This window comes from Pongo abelii, chromosome 9, assembly GCF_028885655.2.
Source record: "Pongo abelii isolate AG06213 chromosome 9, NHGRI_mPonAbe1-v2.0_pri, whole genome shotgun sequence".
Lineage (NCBI taxonomy): Eukaryota > Metazoa > Chordata > Mammalia > Primates > Hominidae > Pongo > Pongo abelii.
The window spans coordinates 56,702,081-56,723,527 of NC_071994.2; the positions used below are offsets into that span (position 1 = coordinate 56,702,081).

At 39.4% G+C, this 21,447-nt stretch overlaps 1 protein-coding gene across 6 annotated transcripts in view; it reads right to left on the minus strand.

Moving 5' to 3' along the window:
• Positions 1-17,503: 17,503 nt before the first annotated feature.
• The window catches only part of PRMT3 (protein arginine methyltransferase 3), a 127,614-nt gene continuing 123,670 nt past the window's right edge, over positions 17,504-21,447 (minus strand). For all 6 annotated transcript variants that reach the window (XM_054525818.2, XM_054525813.2, XM_054525819.2 and 3 more), the window contains one exon: positions 17,504-18,499. In XM_054525818.2, coding sequence (XP_054381793.1) covers positions 18,390-18,499 — 110 coding nt within the window. In that variant the 3' untranslated portion in view covers positions 17,504-18,389. The remainder of the gene's footprint in view (positions 18,500-21,447) is intronic.

The window sequence follows — 21,447 nt, forward strand, 5'->3', positions numbered from 1 at the left end:
GCTGAAATTACAGGCTTGAGCCACCATGCCTGGCTGCCCATCCTAATAGAAGAAACATATTTAGATTCTTATTATATTTTATTGATTATAAGTGAGGTTAGAAATATTTGTATCTTTCTTGGGCTTTATATTTCTTTTTGTAAATGACTTCTTTAGGCCTTTTACCTAAATCACTTTTTTTCAACTAAAATCATATTTTCACAAAACTAGGATGAGGTCACCGCTAGCTTCCCTTAACCCAACTCTTGTGGAATTCTGTTCTGAGGTGTCACCCTTATCCCCTTTCCTAAGGCAGAATGCAATTAGCTAAGTTGGCAAGAAGACAAGGCATTGGAGGGGCTCATGCCCTTCATCTAACTGGGAAAAAGCCATGAACATGAGACAACTAGGGAAGGTCAGAACCTGGGCCAGTCTTCCGTGAAGGGTGACAATTCCTACTCCCAATGATGCTGACTCAGAAGGAAAAGGCCTGTTATTTTCTTGATGCCAAGGGAAAATTTCTCTATAACCAACGCCATGGGACGTCTAAATTGTTTCTATTTAAAGAAGTCTTTATTTAAATGTATGCACATCTAAAATCACAGTCCCAGTTGGCAAGTTCTGGAAAGAAAATGGCAAACTCTAAATCTTTCTAGTGTGGCTATAAATGCTTTGAACTCAGGAAGGAATGTCAACAGCCCCATCCTTGCCATCATGTTGCCTTCTTTGGTATAGCTTGATAGGAAATCTGAGAGTCTGGGAGACTGGAATGATTGGGCTGGAAACTGAGTAGTATGTGAATAATAACAACAACAATAATAGCTTGTACTCATATAGCATTGTTTAGGTGCCTGGGATTGCCTTAAGTACTTTACACATAAATATAAACTCATTTAATCCTTGCAGCAACCATATGAAATAGGTATTATTATTATTCTTCCTGTTTTATAGCTCAAAGGAAACTGAGACAGGAAGATTATATTTGCCCAAGGACCCACAACTAGTAAATGATGGAGTCAGGATTTAGACACAGGTGGTCTGGCTCCAGAGTCAGTGCTTTAATTACTTTACTAGGACTTCCCCAAATGCACCACATTTCCCAGAGTGCATTCTAAAACACACTGATGGCTGAGTGCAGTGGCTCATGCCTATAATCCCAGCACTTTGGGAGGCCATAGCAGGAGGATCACTTGAGCCCAGGAGTTTGAGATCAACCTGGGCAACATAGCAAGACCCCACCTCTACAAAAAATGAAAATATTAGAGGGGCATGATGGTACATGCCTGTAGTCCCAGCTACTCCAGAGGCTGAGACAGGCGGATCGCTTGAGCCCAGGTAGCAGGGGTTGCAGTGAGCTGAGATCATGCTACTACACTCCAACAGAACCAGGCCCTGTCTCAAAAAAAAAAAAAAAAAGAAAAGAAAAGAAATATAAACAAACAAACAAAACCACAAACACATGATCCTGCAGGATGCTGAATGCTATTACATGCAAAAGGAAACATTGGGTTGAAATTAACAGATCTCATTACCTCAGCACTTCTTAGGGCCTATGATATGTCCATCTAAATGGTAGATTTTAAGCAAGCAAATTAACCATGAATCATTTCCCAAACATATTTAACTCTTTAAAATCTTGTTTCAGGAAAGATTTTAAAGAACCAGTATTCCACAGACCACATGTTATTAAACACTGGTATCGAGGGCTTTGGAGTCAGACACACAGGCCCTGCTGGAGCTACCTTGCATCAGCTCATGAGGGCCAATTATCAAGTTTTCTGAAAGTCTGAGAGCTGGTTGTCAAATTCAGGCATTATTAAAATTTTTATTATATAATCTTAGTTAAATACATAATATTACAAAGGCAATGAATGTGCAATATGCAATGAATATGCAATATGTATTATTTCCTAATTATTTCACCACAGTTTAATATAATCTATGCTCTTAAGGTTATTTATGTCTAGTGTATCTATACGGTGGAAATATTTGTGTGTCCTTGAGCATCTCTTGACAATTCCACATACAGTAATGTCCTTTTGGCAGCCTGAAATCATGCAACATAAAAGTATTTACACCACAAAATTTGGCAAAGGTTCCAAATCAGGGTCCATTTGAGGGAAGGGAGGTCTGTTTTTAGAGAACTGGATGTTAGATATTTACCACTGCAGACACATATGCTTAAAATATGGACTTTAAGTGTGATTTGGGGAAAACAATTCATTTTTGAACTTTGGTCTTCTATTTCTGAAGACGGTTGTAAGGATTACATAAGCTAGACTGGATTCGAACAGTGGCTCCCACACCTGGGGCACATCAGAATCACTATAGATTCCTCAATGCCACTCAAGACCTACAGCATTAGGATCTCCATGGATGGTGCCCAGAGATATGTCCTTTAAATAAAGCTCCCTGGGACTTACTGCCGATGCACCACAGACCTACACTTGGGAACAAGTGGTGAAAGCCACCAGTAGAAAAGAGATTTCTGGACTAACCAACGAAGAGTTACATTTCTCCTCCAACCCCAGAAGCAGCAAGGACAAAGTCAAGTTTTTTCTCTCTGAAGCATGACTGGTTTGTTACAGGGCCAAGTCACAGAAGGGTCCCTCTGTGCCCCAGAGCTACTTTGTGTCTTTAATTCTCTAAGGTAACTCCAGGAGGATAGGACCATTTCTCTAGGCCATCTGCAAGATATGAAAATAACTCAGGACCGGGCATGGTGGCTCATGCCTGTAATCCCAGAACTTTGGGAAGCCGAGAGTGGCGGATCACGAGGTCAGGAAATCGAGACCATCCTGGCTAACACGGTGAAACCCCGTCTCTACTAAAAACACAAAAAATTAGGCGGGCGTGGTAGCATATGCCTGTAGTCCCAGCTACTAGGGAGGCTGAGCCAGGAGAATCGCTTGAACCTGGGAGGCGGAGGTTGCAGTGAGGCGAGATTGCATCACTGCACTCCAGCCTGGGTGACAGAGTGAGACTCTGTCTCAAAAATAAATAAATAAATAAATAAATAAATAATAAATAAAACTCAATTATGAAAACTCCCTTTGGAATGCTCTTTACTGTCCTGAGCTCTCGCCTGTCTTGTACCCAAATCTTCACAGCAAGGCCAAGACACCAGGACCACTGGAAGCCCCTGGAAATCCTCTTGTTCCGCTTTCATGCCTGAGTAAGGCCAACAGCAAAAGCTGATACTTTGTATCAAACTGTTGAGTCTGACATGCCAGAGTGGATTTCACTTCCTTATCCAGGCCCAACTCCACTAACAAACAGGTCAGACCACCAAATTAGTTTTGGTTCCATTTAAAATATTTTATTTTTATTATCTAGGCAATATATATATATACTTTGTTATACAATCAAAGAAGACAAGAGACCATCATCACCATAAAAAGATTTCCTTGCCTCAATCCTGTTTGAACCCAGTCCTCCTACCCAGAACCAACCTCTTTTCACTTGCTACAACAGTTTCTGTTTTAAATTGCTCTTGTGGTTACTGTTACATTCCTAAATATTATGTTTGTGTCTCCATTTTTTTATGTATCCATTTTAGACATTATCTATGATTACCTTTCTCTATGATAGAGAGGATTCAGTTTATTTAGACTACCCTAACCTTCCTATTACTATTTTGTTACTGTTACTGTATCTATTACTGTTCTTATTTCCATAGTTACTTTACCTATTTTATGTGTGTACTTTGATTGCACCCATACTAGGTTACATTTCAAGTTCTCACTTCAGAAAAAACATTTTAGAGCTCCTACTCTCTCTTCTGCCTTCCTCACCCACTCCTTGCCCCTCTAACTCAAGTCTTCTGTCTTTCCACATTATTAAGGGTAAATGGACTTCTGTGAGATGCAATCTGCCGGTCCGTGGCTGAGTTTTTGAGATTAAATGGTTACTGGGATGTTCCTGGCTCAGTGTGTTCAGGATTGCCATCACATGTTGATAACATAAAGTGCCAGGAAACAGCAGAAGCTTGAATTCCCTCAGCTACACCTTTGTCTGTTTAAGGAAAAGACAGGATCCTCCTTTTTTTTTTTTTCTGGATCACAGGAGTTGTCTCATTAAACCAAACATCACAAAGCAGCATGAGGAGCCAGGGCAAGCAAAGGTGTAAGCAGGGAAATCCTATTAGGATTCCCAGTAGGAGGCTCATTGGAGACACCCACACTAATGAAACAAAGACCTGGAGCTCCATTCACGTTAATGTGGCCTTAGCTTCAGTTCCAAAGAGGGGAAAAATGTGCTGTTTACTTTCAGAAAACATCCTGGAGACACTCACCACACAAAAGATTTTGTTCCTTCAGAAACCTTTGAGACAGAGAGAAAAAAACTTACCAAGAATCCTTACTGTCATTATTTTTATCTATTTTCATTTTTATTTTTTTGAGACAGAGTCTCACTCTGTTGCCCAGGCTGGAGTGCAGTGGCCCCATCTCAGCTCACTGCAACCTCCATCTCCTGGGTTCAAGCGATTCTCCTGTCTCAGCTTCCTGAGTAGGTGGGATTACAGGTGCACACCACCACGCCCAGCTAATCTTTGTATTTTTAGTAGAGACCAGGTTTCGCCATGTTGGCCAGGCTGATCTCGAACTCCTGACCTCAGATGATCCACCAGCCTCGGCCCCCCAAAGGGCTGGGATTATAGGCATGAGCCACCGTACCTGCCCACTGTCATTATGTTTTATAACTCGATAAGGCTTTAAAAAGTTATCTGATCAAGATTCCTCATTAAAATATCCTAATTATTAATATTTGTAGTTTATGTGGCTATGTGTTGAAGAGACATTTGGTGCCTTTCATAATTTTGTCCTTGTTTCCTTACCTACTAATTCATAGGTAAGCAATATTAAAGTGTGTTAGAATTTATATTGACCTTTTGAGGGAAGCTTTAGCTATATCTATACAAGCAGTTTTCACACACCAATACAACAGGGTTAGCCTTTGAAAATTCTAATATTACCAGATTATCTACGTTTCAAAAAGGATCAACATGCAAGTCTGTTCAAAACTATTTAAATGTGTACATATTAACTAAATGACCCATTCATATGCAAACCCAGAGTTTTTCTGTGGGCTCAGACCATCCTATGGTCTAAGGCTTTGAAATTTTAATACATCACAGTGGTTGAGAAAAAAGAAATATTTAAATATATACTAATGATATACAAAAGGTTTCCTAATTCAGAAAGGCCAAAGTAATTTATAGACAATAAAATAAATAAAGAAGATAACTGCCAGAGTATCACTGGTTAATTATGTAAGGTACCAGTCTAGATTATTGGCCAATGGATGCTGCATTCATTCATTTATCCAACATGTATTTATTGAGCTCCTATTTTGTCCCAGTGCACAATACAGGAGTTAATAAAACAGATGAAAATCCCTGTCCTTTTGGAGCTTATAATAAAATAAAAAATATGAAACTGGTAAAATATAAAGTATATTAGATGGCAATATGTGCTCTGAGAAAAATAAAAGAGGAATGGGGTTTGGAAATGTGAGTGTGAGTTTTGCAACTTTTAATTGGCAGGTTGGAGAAACCTCGTTGAGAAAGTGATTTTTAAAGGCAGATCTGAAAAAGACGAAGAGTGAATTATGTGGCTCTCTGGGGGAAGAGGTTTTCAGGCAGAAGAAACAGCTTGTGAGCTGAGTGGAAGGAGAGGAAGGTCAGTGTGGCTGGAGCTGAGTCAGTGAAAGAAGTGGTCCCTGGACACGTTTCAGAGATGTATGTAATGGGACGTGAGGTGCAGGGTTTTTGTAGGCAAATGTCAGGACTTGAGTTTTTATTCTAAGTGAGATGAGAAGCTTCTGGGAGTGTTTGAGTAAAGGAGTAACAATCTGATTTATATTTTAAGAGAATTACTTTGTCTGATTGAGGCTACGGGGCGGGGGGTAAGTCAGAAGTAGAAAGATCAATTAGGAGGGTCTTGTAATAATCTAGGTTAGTGATTCTCAAACTTCTTTTTTATTTCATGACCTCTTTACTTTCTTAAAAATTAAATGTCCTGGCCGGGCGCAGTGGCTCACACCTGTAGTACCAGCACTCTGGGAGGCTGAGGCGGGCGGATTGCCTGAGCTCAGGAGTTCAAGACCAGCCTGGGCAACATGGTGAAACCCATTTCTACTAAAAGTACAAAAAAAAATTAGCCGGGCGTGGTGGCGGGTGCCCGTAGTCCCAGCTACTCAGGAGGCTGAGGCAGGAGAATTGCTTGAACCCGGAAGGCAGAGGTTGCAGTGAGCTGAGATGGGGCCACTGCACTCTAGCCTGGCAACAGAGTGAGACTCTGTCTCAAAAAAACAAACAAACAAACAAAAAATTAAATATCCCAAAGAGCTTTTCTTTGTGGGTTACATCTATTAATATTTACCATAATTAGAAATTAAAACTGAGAAAATTTCATATTTATTAATTTATTAAAAATAATAAGCCATATACATTGACAGAGACAATATGTTTTTAATGGAAATAACTATATATATATTTTGAGACAGTGTCTTGCTCTGTCAACCAGGCTGGAGTACACAATCACAGCTCACTCAGCCTCCACCTCCTGGGCTCAAGTGATCCTCCCATTGCATCCTCCCTCCCCAGTAGCTGGGAACACAAGTGTGCCACCACATCCAGCTAATTAAGAAATTTTTTTTTGTAGGGATGGGGTCTCACTATGTTGCCCAGGCTGGTCTTTAACTCCTGAGCTCAAGTGATCCTCCCACCTTGGTCTCCCAAATTATTGAGATTACAGGTGTGAAACACCACACCTAGCCTATTTTTAAAAAAATATTTAATGAAAAGAATGGTGGTGTTTAGCACTTTTACAAATCTCTATTGTCTTGTTTAGTAGAACCCAGCTGGTTTCTCATAGCTGCTTCTGCCTTCAGTCTGTGAACAGTAAGTTGTTTTAGTTCAAGTTTATGAAGAAAATATGGCATCACACCAATAGTCCTCTTCAATACTAAACCAGAACTTGACAAGTAGTTTCTTAAACGTCAGGTGCAGTGTGGAATCTGAAATCACATCAGTAAATTTTTGTATTGTTACATTCAAATCCAGTGGTTTATCTTGACCATTGAATGAATATTTGTAAGATCATCCATTTGGGGGGAAATATTAGATCACTGGGTTATGCAGATCTTCCAAATGTTGACACATTTTGTTCTGCAATATTTTAAAAAATCATATTTCTTATTATTACCACTAATCTCAAAATCTAAAAATTGAGAAGCCTCAAGCTCACAGTAGAAAATTACATATTTTCTAAAATTCACATTTTAGCATGAAAGCTTGAATTTTATCATTAGTAAAAAATACTACCAGTTGTCTTACTTGAAGTGATAAGCTCACTTTTTTCTTTTGCAGAAAAATGTCTGCCATGGTTTGTCTGTCAGTAATTCTTTCAAGTAAAAGTGATGTTCCATAAAAAAATGTGTCTAGTGTAGCTCACAGTTCAATTGCATAAGTGCTTTTCTTCAAGGCACACGTTGTATTTCAGGATGCAACAGAAGTGCTTTATTAGTGTCACACAGAATTTTGAAAAGACACATATTCAAGGTTCAGAATTCAATAAAATTAGTGTTTTGTTTTGTTTTACAGCTTCATCAATAATTTTTCTTTTCTTTTCTTTTTTTTTTTGAGACAGAGTCTTGCTCTCTCACCCAGGCTGGAGTGCAGTGGTGCGACCTTGGCTCACTGCAACCTCTGCCTCCTGGGTTCAAGTGATTCTCGTGCCTCAGCCTCCCGAGTAGCTGGGACTACAGGTGTGAGCCACCATGCCTGGCTAATTTATGTATTTTTAGTAGAAGTGGGGTTTCACCATGTTGGCCGGGCTGGTCTCAAACTCCTGACCTCAGATGATCCACCTGCCTTGGCCTCCTGAAGTTCTGGGATTACAGGTGTGAGCCACCGCACCCAGCCAATAATTTTTCTGTGCTTTTCTTTTCTTTCTTTTATTTTTTTGAGACAAGATCTTGCTCTGTTGCCCAGGCTGGATTCAAATTCCTGGGCTCAAGAGATCCTTCCAGTCTGTCTCCTATGTAACTGGGACTACAGGCATGTGCCACTGTGTCCAGCTTATCAAGGATATTTTAGAGAGTATGTGGTAATAAAGAATGCAAGTTAGCCAGACGTGGTGGCTCATGGCTGTAATCCCAGCTACTCGGGAGGCTGAGGCAGGAGAATCGCTTGGATCCGGGAGGCGGAAGTTGCGGTGAGGTGAGATCGCACCATTGCATTCCAGCCTGGGCAACAAGAGTGGAACTCTGTCTCAAACAAACAAACAAACAAACAAAAGAATGCAATGACCATTAGTATAGTTTGGTGCCTTGATCTGTGCTAAGGGGCCAGCAAGTTTACCTACCATTGCTGTTGCACCATCCGTGCCAATGTTGATACAGTGAAAAAGGCAAACAATGTGTTAGTACTATGCCAAAAATAGTTTTTCTCTCCTGACTGCCAGCAAGGGTTTTTGCTAACTGCCAGATTCTGTGCATTACATTTTGAGAATCAATGATGTAGGTGGAAGACAATGATGGTTTGGACAAGGGTGGCACTAGTATAGGTAATGGGAAATACTCTGGTTCTAGATGAATTTTGAAGGTAGATCCTAGACTTGTTAACCAGTTTGGATATGGTGTGAGAGAAAGAAGTCAAGGATCACTTTACGATTTCTGGCCTGAGCTACTGAAAGATGGAGTCCATTCAGTGATATAGAGGAAGACAGCAGGGACAGAGTTTGGGGGAAGATTGGAAATTCAGCTTTGACTATGCAAAGTTTGAGATGCCCTTTAGACATCCAAGGAGAGATGCCATGTACACAGTTATACATAGGAGACTGCCCTGGAAGATCGATGGGTAGGCAAATACCTCTAGAAGTCATCAGTATCTAGGTATTTAAAGCTGTAAGACTGGATGAAATCCCCAAGGGAGGGACAGGAAAGAGATCCCAGGACTAAGGTGCGAACATGTTAAAGGTGAGGAGATGAGGAAGAACAAGGGAAACTGAAGAGTGGCCAAGGAGGAGGAGGGAGGAGAGTAGGGAAAGCCAAGTGTCTTAGTTCAGGCTGTTGCAACAAAGTACTCTACACTGGGTGGCTTATAAGCAACAGAAATTTATTTCTCACCATCTAGAGGCTGAAAGTACAAGATCAGGATGCCAGCATGGTTGGGTTCTGGCTAGGGCACTCTTTCAGGTTGTAGACCACTGACTTCTCATTGTATCTTCACTTGGCCGAAAGAGGGCAAGAGAGCTCTTTAAGGACACTAATCTCATTCATGAGGGTGCAACCTTTCGGGCCTAATTGCTTCTCAAAAGCTGTCCCCCTCCTATTACCATCACATTGAGGGTGAGGATTTCAACATACAGGCATACCTCGTTGTGTTGTGCTTCACTTTATTGCACTCCGAAGATACTGCATATATATATATATATATGCTGTATACTGTATATATATACTGTATATATATACTGTATGTATATATGTATACTGTATATATATACTGTATGTATATATGTATACTGTATATATATACTGTATATATATACTGTATGTATATATGTATACTGTATATATATATACACACACAAATTGAGAGCTCGTGGCAACTCTGTGTCAAGCAAGTCTATTGGTGCCATTTTTCCAACAGCATGTGCTTACTTCGTATCTCTATGTCAGCATTTTTTAGCAATAAAGTAATTTTAAGTTAAGGTCTGTACTTTTTTTAGACATAATGCAAATTATCATACACTTAATGGTATAGTGTGAACATAACTTTTACATGCATTGGGAAACCAACAAATGTGTGTGACTTGCTTTACTGTGGTGGTTTGGAACTGAACCTGCGGTATCTCTGAGGTATGCCTGAGAGAATTTTGGGAGAATATAAACATTCAATCCATAACAGCAAGCAAAGTGTTTCAAGAAGGAAGTGAATCAAATACTGCTGGTAAGTCAAGTAAAATTAGGGCTGAGAATTGGTCACTGGAATTAACATAGTTCACTGGTGAGCTTGTTAAGAGTAGTTTGAATGGGGTGGTGGAGGTAAGGGCCTGGTGAGGGTGGACTCAAGAAAGATTTGTACACAAATGTTCACAGCAGCTTAATTCATAACAGCCAAAACCTAGAAACAGCCCAAATGTTCACCAGCAGGTGAATGGATAAACAAATAAGTGGTATTCCTTTTATAACAGAATAATATTGAGTAACAGAAGGGAATGGGCTACTGAAACATAACATGGTGAACCTCAAAAAACATGCTGAATGAAGCTGGAAATGAGTATACACTGCATGATTCGATTTGCTGTGGTTTGTATCAGGCCTCTCAGAAACTCAGGTGTTGAAACTTAATGGCCAATGTGACGGTAATAAGAGGTGGGGCCTTTAAGAAGTGATTAGGCAACGAAGGCTGCTCCCTCTTGAATTGGATTAAGGCCCTTATAAAAGGGGTTTCAGACAACTTTCGGCTCTCTTGTCCTTCTGCCTTCTTTTTTGTCTTTTGAGACAGGGTCCCACTCTGTCACCCAGGCTGGAGTGCTGTGGCACAAACATGGCTCAATGCAGTCTCGACCTACTGTGTTCAACACATCCTCCTGCCTCAGCCTCCCGAAAGTTCTGGGATTACAGGAGTGAGCCACTGTGCCCAGCTGCCCTCCTGCTGTGTGAGGACACAGTGTTCCTCCCCTCAGGAGGATGCAACAACAAGGTGCCATCACGGAAGGAGACAGCAGCCCTCACCAGACAACCAAACCTGCTGGTGCCTTGATCTCAGACTTCTAGACTCCAAAACTGTAAGAAAGATGAATTTCTGTTCTTTATAAATTACCCAATCTGTGGTATTGTTATAGCTGCACAAATGGACCAAGACACCATTTAGATGCAGTTCTAAGACAGGCAAAACATTTATCAATGATAGAAATCAGATTAGTGTTTGCCTGGGGAGGAACGCGAGGACAAATGTTGGCAGCAAGGCTGAATAAGGAAACTTTCTGGTGTGAAGGAAGTCTTCTAAATATTAATAGAGGTAATGGTTGCAAGGGTGTATATATTTGTCAAAACTCACGCAGTTAAAATGTGCGCAACTTATTGTATATAAATCATAGGTGAAACAATGGAAATAGAGAAAACAGTAAACACAGACAACTCTTTTTGAGGGTTTTCAGTATAAAGGGAAAACTAGAAACGTGGCAGTAGCAGGAAAGAGAAGTGGAGTCAGGATAGGAGAAACTATAGCCTATTTGTATGCTAATTGGGGAGCAGTGGAGGGAAACCGTGATGATGCAGGGGAAAGGGGAGAAATGCTGACAAAACATCTGAGTAATTAAGGGAGTGGGGTGTGAGGCACAGGCACAGCGGCTGGCCTCGGCCTCAGTACCTGAAGCTTTGTGATACTAAAGAGAGTGAGCTGAAAAAATAGGTAGTGAGAATGATACTTAAAATTAAGATCAAGCTGGCGTTGGAGTTCTGGGTTATGGCCAATTCTAGAGGATGACCATAGGGGGTACTCACGAGTAGCTGAGGTCAGGTGGAGGCAAGATCACTGGAAGAGGCCAATGAACCAAAAGGTCAGGGAATAAAGGATCATCCAGGTGATAATGATACTGACTCTGATTAGGCAGGAGCAGTGTGAGCAGTGAGTTAGGGGCTAACATTTTTAAGGAGGTGAGAGACATGACAGTTGCAAGGGCGTATACATTTGCCAAAACTCATCATAGTATGCAATTAAAATGTGTGCAATTTATTGTATATAAATTAAAGGCAAAACAATGGAAAGAAAACAGGAATGAGGTGAGTGACCTGGGGGTAGTGTGATGATGCTGACAAGGTTAGGTGGTTGGTGTTAACAGTCTTGATGACAGGTGATTAAAGATGTAAAAGCAGTAGAAGTAAGGAGAATGGTCTATGATTGGCAACCAAAAACAAGAAGTCTCCCACCTTACAGCCAAGTCTAGGGTGATGAGTGGTGTGTGAGAAGATAGCTCCCATTTTAGAAGGCTTCAAGGGAAGCAGTGATCTTGAAAGTGATCTCAGGATTTTATTTAGAAAATGGGGATATATTGACACTGCATGAAGATTAGAAATGGGGAATGCAGAATGAACTGTGAGACCTGGGCTTCTTGGAGTGATTGGCATTAATAGGAATAAAGGGCAACATGAAATTAGTCCTGATGGTCTCCAAACAATGTTTTCAAGGCTGGGATCGTTGGCAGAGATGGAGGGTTGCATTTTGCCAGAGTATGCAGAATTCTTGGGCTTCCACATTCCATCTAAGCTGATGCGGTGGTCTGGTGGGTTCATTTCTTATATCAACACTTTGCAAAATGATTTCAGCTACTCAGTTTTGTTTAAGAATATATTTTAAAATCTTACAAAAGTTATACATTACAGAAAGTTTAGAGGAAAAAGCCACTTATAATCCAATCACTGACACTTTTTTCTTTCATCATTTTAGCATGCGTAGGCTTTTTCTTTTAATCAGTGTAACTTTATCTTGCTTTATCTTTTTATCATGAGCTTTTCCATGCTGCCTTGAGGACATGATACTGATTTTTCTTGAATGCATAATATTCCGTAAAATGAATATGTTATAATTTACTTAATTGCCTCCTTTGTTATCTATTATCTTCATTTTAATTACAACTAAGTGGCAACATTTTTGTGTGCATTTAGCTACACTGTAGAACTAACAGTATGAACAGCTCCACATTAACCAGGATGGTGAGACAATACATGAAAACTTTATTGGAAAGTTCAAATGAATTACTAAGTTTTTTTTTTATTATTATACTTTAAGTTCTAGGGTATGTGTGCACAACCTGTAGGTTTGTTACATATGTACACATGTGCCATGTTGGTGTGCTGCACCCATTTACTCATAATTTACATTAGGTGTATGTCCTAATGCTATCCCTCCCCCCACCCCCCACCCCACGACAGGCCCTGGTGTGTGGTGTTCCCCATCCTGTGCCCAAGTGTTCTCATTGTTCGATTCCCACCTATGAGTGAGAACATGCGGTGTTTGGTTTTCTGTCCATGAATTACTAATATATTTTAGAAGTGTTTCTTCTATCATTCTTGAAAAAGTTTAACTTTATAGCAACGAAACACTCAAAATCATGAAGAGACTTAAGACCGATGAGCCTCCAAGCCAACAAAGCATGTGTGGATAGCTGTGCAGGCACTTTACATATCTTGCCATGGCCCCATGCATCACTGCAACAGTAGTGCCATGTTCTTGGGTGACATCCAAGCAGGGAAGGCATTAAGGAATCCCAAGACTTGTTAAAACTGCTGAGTTCCCCAACTGTCTCTCCTAATGTTGATAGTTTTGGGTCCAGAGCTATCTTGAAGACCAGTGCAATTACTTTCTTTAAGGCTCAGAAGTCATTCACTAGCTGGGTTATTTTGTAGCTCATGGGCAGGGGTCAACCATCTCTAGCTTTAAAATGTTCTGTATAGGCTGGGAGCAGTGGCTCACACCTGCAATCCCAGCACTTTGGGAGGCTGAGGTGGGCGGATCCCTTGAGCTTTGGAGTTGGAGGCTAGCCTGGGCAACGCAGTGAAACCCCATCTCCACAAAAAATAGAAAAATTACCCAGGTGTGGTGGCATGTGCCTGTAGTCCCAGCTATTAGGGAGGCTGAGGTGGGAGGATCAACTGAGCCCTGGGAGGTCAAGGATGCAGTGGGCTGAGGTGGCACCACTGTATTCCAGCCTGGGTGACAGAGTGAGACCCTATTTCAAAACAAAACCACAAACAAAAGTTCTGTTTGCAGATTTCTTCTGGTCTAATTAAAACTTTTAAAATGGAGTTGATAATCAGCTACAAGGTTTCAGTTTTACTAATTCCCTTTATACAAGGCACTAATTGTTATAACTCAAAACATCAGTTTCATGTATGTAAATGCTGTATCTTTTTTTAGCAATTTAGGTTTAATCAATCCTGTGTTCATAAATGGAGTAGTATATCCAGTTGCTTAGCTCCACATTTTAAAAAAAAAAGTTCTTAAAATCTATGTGTTCTGTTGTGCATTTATATCTTCTCTGCCATGACCATTAATGAGTTATATGAAGAAATACTTTATATATGGTATTAGTCATCTCTGCTCCAAAAGGTAGCTGTTCTTTCTTGGCTGCAACTAAAAACAAATTTATTACTTCATCTGAGTAGGTTTTCTATACAGATTATTTATTTTATTTATTTTTTTAGACAGAGTTTTGCTCTTGTTGCCCAGGCTGGAGTGTAGTGGCATGATCTCGGCTCACTGCAACCTCCGCCTCCCGGGTTCAAGCCATTCTCCTGCCTCAGCCTCCTGAGTAGCTGGGATTACAGGCATGCACCACCACACCCGGCTAATTTTGTATTTTTAGTAGAGACAGGGTTTTACCATGTTGTTCAGGCTGGTCTGGAACTACTGACCTCAGGCAATCCACCCGCCTTGGCCTCCCAAATTGCTGGGACTACAGGCGTGAGCTACTGTGCCCGGCCTCAGATTATAAATCTTATCTAAATTTGTTTGATTCAGAATTGACTTCCCTATTATCATCACCTCACTCTCAGCTGTAAGAGCAAATATGTAACTTGCTACCATTACAAGCCTTACAGGGCCAGGAGCTGGAAAACTTTCTCTGTATTTTCAGCTTTGTGGGCCACACAGTCTCTGTCACTGTTACTCAACTCTGCCATGATAGTACAAAAGCAGCTACAGATAGCATAAAAATGAATTAAGTGTGGCTGTGTTCAATAAAATTTTATTTCCCAAAACAGGGGGCAGGTGGGTTTGGCCCCGGGGCTGCAGTTTGCTAACCCTGCATTGGACAGGGCTTGACCTCGGGTATCTCACCTATCTGGTCTTTCACAAGTTAGTTTCTCTCGAAGGAGTGAAATAGTATAAATAGTATAGCATAAAGTTTTTAAACTATTTGTTTTGCAAATAACTTAAAGTGTGGCTGAAACTCTATGACAGTGTTTCAATACAAGACATGTTTTTGTTATTCTGCTACACAGAAAAATCTGAATACCTGGATATTTTGGGTACGTTACAGCCCGGCAGCTTAAATTATCATTTTTGGCATAGTCATTAAAAGCAAAGTGGCATATCATATTAATTCCTCCTGTTGAAAGCTTGAGAGCATGTCTGGTAAGACTCTTATGGACTGATCTCAAGTCAATAATATCACACGTTATATTTTACATCATCATAAAAAGTGAGGTAAATGCTGAAGGACACAGGTGGACTACACTGATTAATCCACATTAAGTGATTTAAAAAACAACAACAAAAAACTCTGTAGGACCAGACTTCTCACTCCTCCCTAACCCAAACAGGGATTGTTTCAAAGTTAAACAGCTGCCTGATTAATCATGGAGTGTGCTCTATAGCCATTACGGCTACTTATGGCTACTTATTGGACCATTCTGTACACCCTTGAGAGGTCTGTTTCCTTGGAACATTCCTTCTGAAGTGCTCTCTTCAGACCACACTGTTCCGCTATAGATGACCATCATATTGAGGTGAGCCCCACACATTACAATACACAATATCACAAAGGAAGACAGAGGAAAAATGTATTAATGGAAATAAAATCCCTGGAACAGAGTAAACTGGTATCTATAAATGCCCATCTGTCACAACATAAAAGCATAGTGTATTTATCATTGTCAAAGGCTACAAAGTACTTATTTTTTACAGCAATTTGAAGGTGGAAATTCTAATTGAAGAGCTAACATTTGGACACTTATGTTCTCATAAAATGCTTGGGTACACAAATAAGAATGTCCTGGCCTTGGAAGGCTAATTGAACAGAGATCCACTAACTGCAGCTGGGCTAGTTATAACCTGAAGAGAATAAAAAGTGTCACCAGGTGAAAATCTGATGGAAACCTAACAAGAGTTCTGAAGAGAAATAATTTTTAAGAAGTTTATACAATAGGAAATATTTGGTATTCACTTACAATAAGAGAGAAAACAAAAAATCCGATAGTTTTTGGGTACTTTAAAAATTCATTAAATCTTCTTTTTGGCCTCCTTATTTATCACCCTAACCTACTCAAATTTGTGTAGGAAGCCATTCAAGACAAAACTGCAAGTAGTTTAAACTGTATTATCAGCACTATACATTTCTAGTAATGGCCTGAATTCAAGTCCATAGTGAAAACAAGCTGACTGGTTTAGCCCAGTGAAAGCAAATCATGTTTGTGAAGGAAGACTAAAGACTATGGTCTTAAAACCATCAATCATTTGAAGAGGTTTTTCCTCCTCATTGCTAGGCCAGTTTTCTGAGACCAAAGACAAATTTCTTGTTGAAACAGATTTTGCCACTTTAAATATTAATGCCCATCATAATCTTCTCACCCATTCATGTACTAGGGCAATCATTACTATCTGATGAACATGACAATTCTTAAACTGATCTAATGTAGGTGCCATATATTCTTTGGAAGGGGAGTCCTTGAATGGATAATGATGATTCTATCACCTAATAGTTTTCTATGTGCCAGGTACTGATCTAAATTCTTGACTTATTAACTCATAAATTGGCACGTTCGTAGAGGGAGACAGAAGTTAAGGAAAGCTACTAAGATCATACAGCAAGAAACAGCTGGAACTAGGATCTGAACCTAGGCACTGACTCCATAGCTATCATGCTTCTCAATACTATGCTCCATGCTTCTCAACACTATGCTAAGCTGCCTGGTGTATGTCTTGTTGTGACAAAGAACCAACTGCTGAACTTAAAGGAGGCATGTGGAATGCCTCTCCTTAAAAGCCTTATTTTCTTAAAAATAATCCCTTTGTTAAGACTTGTTTTAAATGCTTCTGATTTTACAAAAGGCCTTAATATGTTGAAACTTATCTATTTATGAGTGAATAAATGAATGATGGGGCCTAACCCTGTCACCTAGGCTGGAATGCAGTGGTGTGATCATTGTGGCCTTGACCTCCTGGACTCAAGGGATCCTCCTGCCTCAGCCTCCAGAGTAGCCGGGACTACAGGTGTGTGCCACACCTGGCTAATTTTTTGTAAAGATGCAGTCTCCCTATGTTGCCCAGGCTGGCCTTGAACTCCTGACCTTAAACAATCCTGCCTTGGCCTCCCAAAGTGCTGTGATTATAGGCAGGAACCACCATGCCTGGCCCTATTTTTACTTTTAATTAATTAACTTTTCTAGAGACAGAGTCTTTTTCTGTTATCCAGGCTGGAGTGCAGTGGCACGATCTTGACTTACTGTAGTTTCCAACTCCTGGACTCAAGCAATCTGCTCACCACAGGTTCCCAGGTAGTTAGGACTACAGGCATGCACCACTATGCCTGGCTAATTTAAAAAAAAAAATTTTTTTTGTACAGACCTGTGTTGCCTAGGCTGGTCTCAAACTCCTGGGCTTAAGTGATCTTCCTGCCTTGGCCTCCCAAATGCTGGGATTATAGGTATGAGCTACTACACCCTGTTGAAATATTTTATGATGTTGTTTGATACATTTTATTGAAACCTTTTATAATATATTTCTAAAATAATATTTTGTAAGTTGTTTGATACATTTTATTAAAACTTTTTCATTCTACATTTCAAATTGAATCAGTAATTGTAAATGACAACTTTATAGAGTGCTAAGTATAGTAACAGTTACATGTTTAACCTTTGCATATAAATCTGGTTTGAAAAAGATAATACATTAGTAAATAAGTACGTATTTTATCCCAATCTTTAAAAACTGTCATGAAACCTAGGATAAATGTATTGAAATTAGATTTCCTGGGCAGTACTAGAAATCTATAAGGCTAAGGAATAGTTACAAAGAGGGAAGAAACTACAAAATGAGAAACTTAAGTATGCTAGATAGGACAATCAACTAGGCTGTCTGCATATATGATTTGTATATGAAGGCTGAAGCTCTTTTCCGTATTTTAGTTTTTCTACACTAATCTTTATTACATCCTGATTTTCTAGCAAATACAATTAAAAACTCCTCCTCAGAGGAGTCCATAATAAAATGTGTACTACCTGTGTTACCAGTTTAATAAAATATCCAAATAACTAACCAATTTGTTTAAAATTTATAGTAAGAAGCTTACTAAAAACAAAAGACTATCTCTCTTCCAAATACAGGCCAATGTAAATGATTTTCAATACAGATAAACTCAATGTGGGAGTTACATTTGGTTAAATCTGGTGGAGCAAACTTCTAAGAAAATGATTACGTGGCAGATCACGAGGATCAGCTGATTCTCTTCCTCAGCTGAACTATGTCAGATTCCCACAATAAGAACTTCTCTCTTATTGAGGAGGCTCATTAGGAAAGGGTCCATCATCCATCCATCTGCTCACATAAAACCAGCTCCCTCCTGCTGACCCACTCTACCCTCACATTAAAAACTACAAGGTAGTGTGCTTTTATGGCTTTTTCACTGGAGACCATAAGTTTGAGTTGAATTATTCAATGTGAGGGTCACGGTGAGAGAACGTGGATCTTTCTTATTCTTCTGAACTGTGACCTTTCCTTTCAAGGCTTCACCTGTAAAACAAAGGCAAAAATTGTTAAGAATTCAAGGAATACCTTGTAGCAGAAAAGTAAACAATGTATAACTAGCAATTCTTTTTATTGTGATGTTTTCCCACTTTTTAAACTTTATTTAAAGTTAATATTTTTTTTCTTTTTTAGACGGGAGTCTCACTCTGTCACCCAGGCGGGAGTGCGGTGGTGTGATCTCAGGTCACTGCAATCTCCCAGGCTGGAGTGCAGTGGTGCAATCTCGGCAAACTGCAACCTCCGCCTCCTGGGTTCAAGAGATTTTCCTGCCTCAGCTTCCCGAATAGCTGGGACTACAGGCGCACGCCACCATGCCCAGCTAATTTTTTATTTTTAGTAGAGATGGGGTTTCACCATGTTGGCTAGGCTGGTCTCGAACTCCTGACCTCAGGTGATCCACCCGCCTCAGCCTCCCAAAGTGCTGGGAATACAGGAATGAGCCACTGCGCCTAGCCAATATTCATTTTTTAGAGCAGCATTATGTTTCATTATTTTTTTTTTTTTTTTTTTTTAAGACAGAGTCTCTCTCTGTTGCCCAGGCTGGAGTGCAGTGGTACAATCTCAGTTGACTGCAACCTCCACCTCCCGTGTTCAAGTGATTTCTCCTGCCTCAGCCTCCCAAGTAGCTGGGATTACAGGCATGCGCCACCATGCCCTGCTAATTTTGTACTTTTAGTAGAGACAAGGTTTTGCCATTTTGGCCAGGCTGGTCTCGAACTCCTGACCTCAGGTGATCCGCTCACCTACTTCAGCCTCCCAAAGTGCTGGGATTACAGGGGTAAGCCACTGCACCCAGCCCTGTTTCATTAATTTTTGAATGAAGCGAGAACTAACTACACACCACCGTGTCAAATCCTTGTGAAAGTGAGTAAAACTATTGTGGTCATACAGGGTCAATGGAAGCATTTTACTGAACTTCTGAATATGAGGCCCTACGGTGGGTTCTGGGCATCTAGAAAAAAGATATGTTCCCTGCCCTCAAAGAGTTTGTGATCAGGGTGAAGAAAAAAGCTATACTAACAATTACACAATAGGCATGTGTCTAAAGTGTGCTGGAGGTGAGCACTGGGGATGGTTGGAAGGCAGTTAAAGGCAAGGTTTCACAAGAATTAATGAATTACCCAATGCCGGGGCTAAAGTCATGGAGAACCAGGCTTAAGGGACGTACATGTAATGGTATTTAAAGAAAACACATACACAGAACCTTCAGGAATGGCATTTTGAGGAACTGAAAATTATAGCTGGGAAAATGTAGAGGCACATGACAAGGCCATTGGCCATTAATGCACTGGTGCTGTAAAAGGGAAACAACGTACCCATGTGAAAGAGTGAACACACAAAAATTACTTATCTGTGCAAAGGCTGATTTCCTAAATTCTGTAGGTTCCGAATTTTTATCTACGTATTTTTCTAATTATAAATACTTCTCACTTAATTTTTCATTTACTTTAAAGAGCTGTTTAAAAAGTAACAAATCGCTAAGTTGTAGTTGATCACGATTCTTTGCTTAAATAATATTAAGATAACACCAAATAGTATCAGGAATACCTTTAGCATCTGCATGGACACAATGAGGCTCCATATAATGACTAAGGAAATCTCCGTAAAACTACTGAAGTACTGAATCAATATCATATTTAAAAAAATACAAATTCCCCATATTCAAGGAAAATTATCTGAATGCTTTTCAAGATGGTAGTGAAATAACACAAGTAAAACATAACCACCTGTTATATTTATTTTCAGAATATAAAGATTCCATTACTGATACGTTCTCTACATCTTTGCAAAAAAGGTGAGACTCATAGTTTAACACAAAATTAAGGAGTTGAATAACAGAAGAAATAATGTGGCCCAAGATGCAATCCATTCAACAAAATATAACAATTTTTGTGTAGGTATATATGTTAATGTGTATATTTGGCTTTAGTTTTTATATCTGACCTATTCCTCTATATTAAGAAAATGATATAAAACTATCTCATATGACATGTTCACCAATAGTGGACATAATAAAGATTACCAGTAAGTTCTACAAACTTTATGGAGTTCAGGTTAATCATCAGATAATTTATGCTTATATTTATTCAACACTTACTTTGTGCTAGGCTCTACTCTAAGGTCTTTACATGATTTATCTCACTTAATGGTCACAAAATATTGCTATGAGGTAAGTGCATTTTCCTTACTCACAGATGAAGTTCAGAAAAGGTAAGTAATTTGCCCAAGGTCATCTGCCAGCTAGTGAAAGAACTAGGATTTTCAGCAAGGCAGTTGGATCCAGAACCCAAGCTCCTCAACTATACTCTGGTGCTTCCCTATCTCTACCTAAAAAAATGATGATTATAGATTTAAATATACTATAATGAACAAGAAATGGCCTAAATTTTACTGCCCTGTGGGTTTTTTTTTTTTTTTGGTAAAAATATTTACTTGTTTATAAACACAATTGATATGTAAGTTGATGTAACTATTATTCTATAATAACTAACTCTAATGAACAATGATACACGTTTTCTTATCTAAGGCATTAACCTAGGGAAGAAATAAAAGATCATTAGTATACTGAACACATTTAAGATTTTCCTATTTTGACTTTTCTATTTTGGCTATTTTATTGCTTCTTTTTAAATCAACATTTAAAAACTTCTATTTAAGTTATTTATTGACACCAAAACTGGGAACGAACAGCCACATTATGATAAACTGACAATGTTTTTGTAAATACATGACAGAAAACAGTAATTGCCAACTTGGTTATTGGGTTTAACTTACTGTTATTGAATTGCCAACACTGAATCAACAAACTTGATTTTTACAACACAGTGGCTTGTTAGTTCCTTTTTACTTACAAGCAGTGTCTTATACAAATTACTTAATTTAGTTGCTGGTATAAAGTAGTTCACATATGAAAAGACAGATAATGGACACCT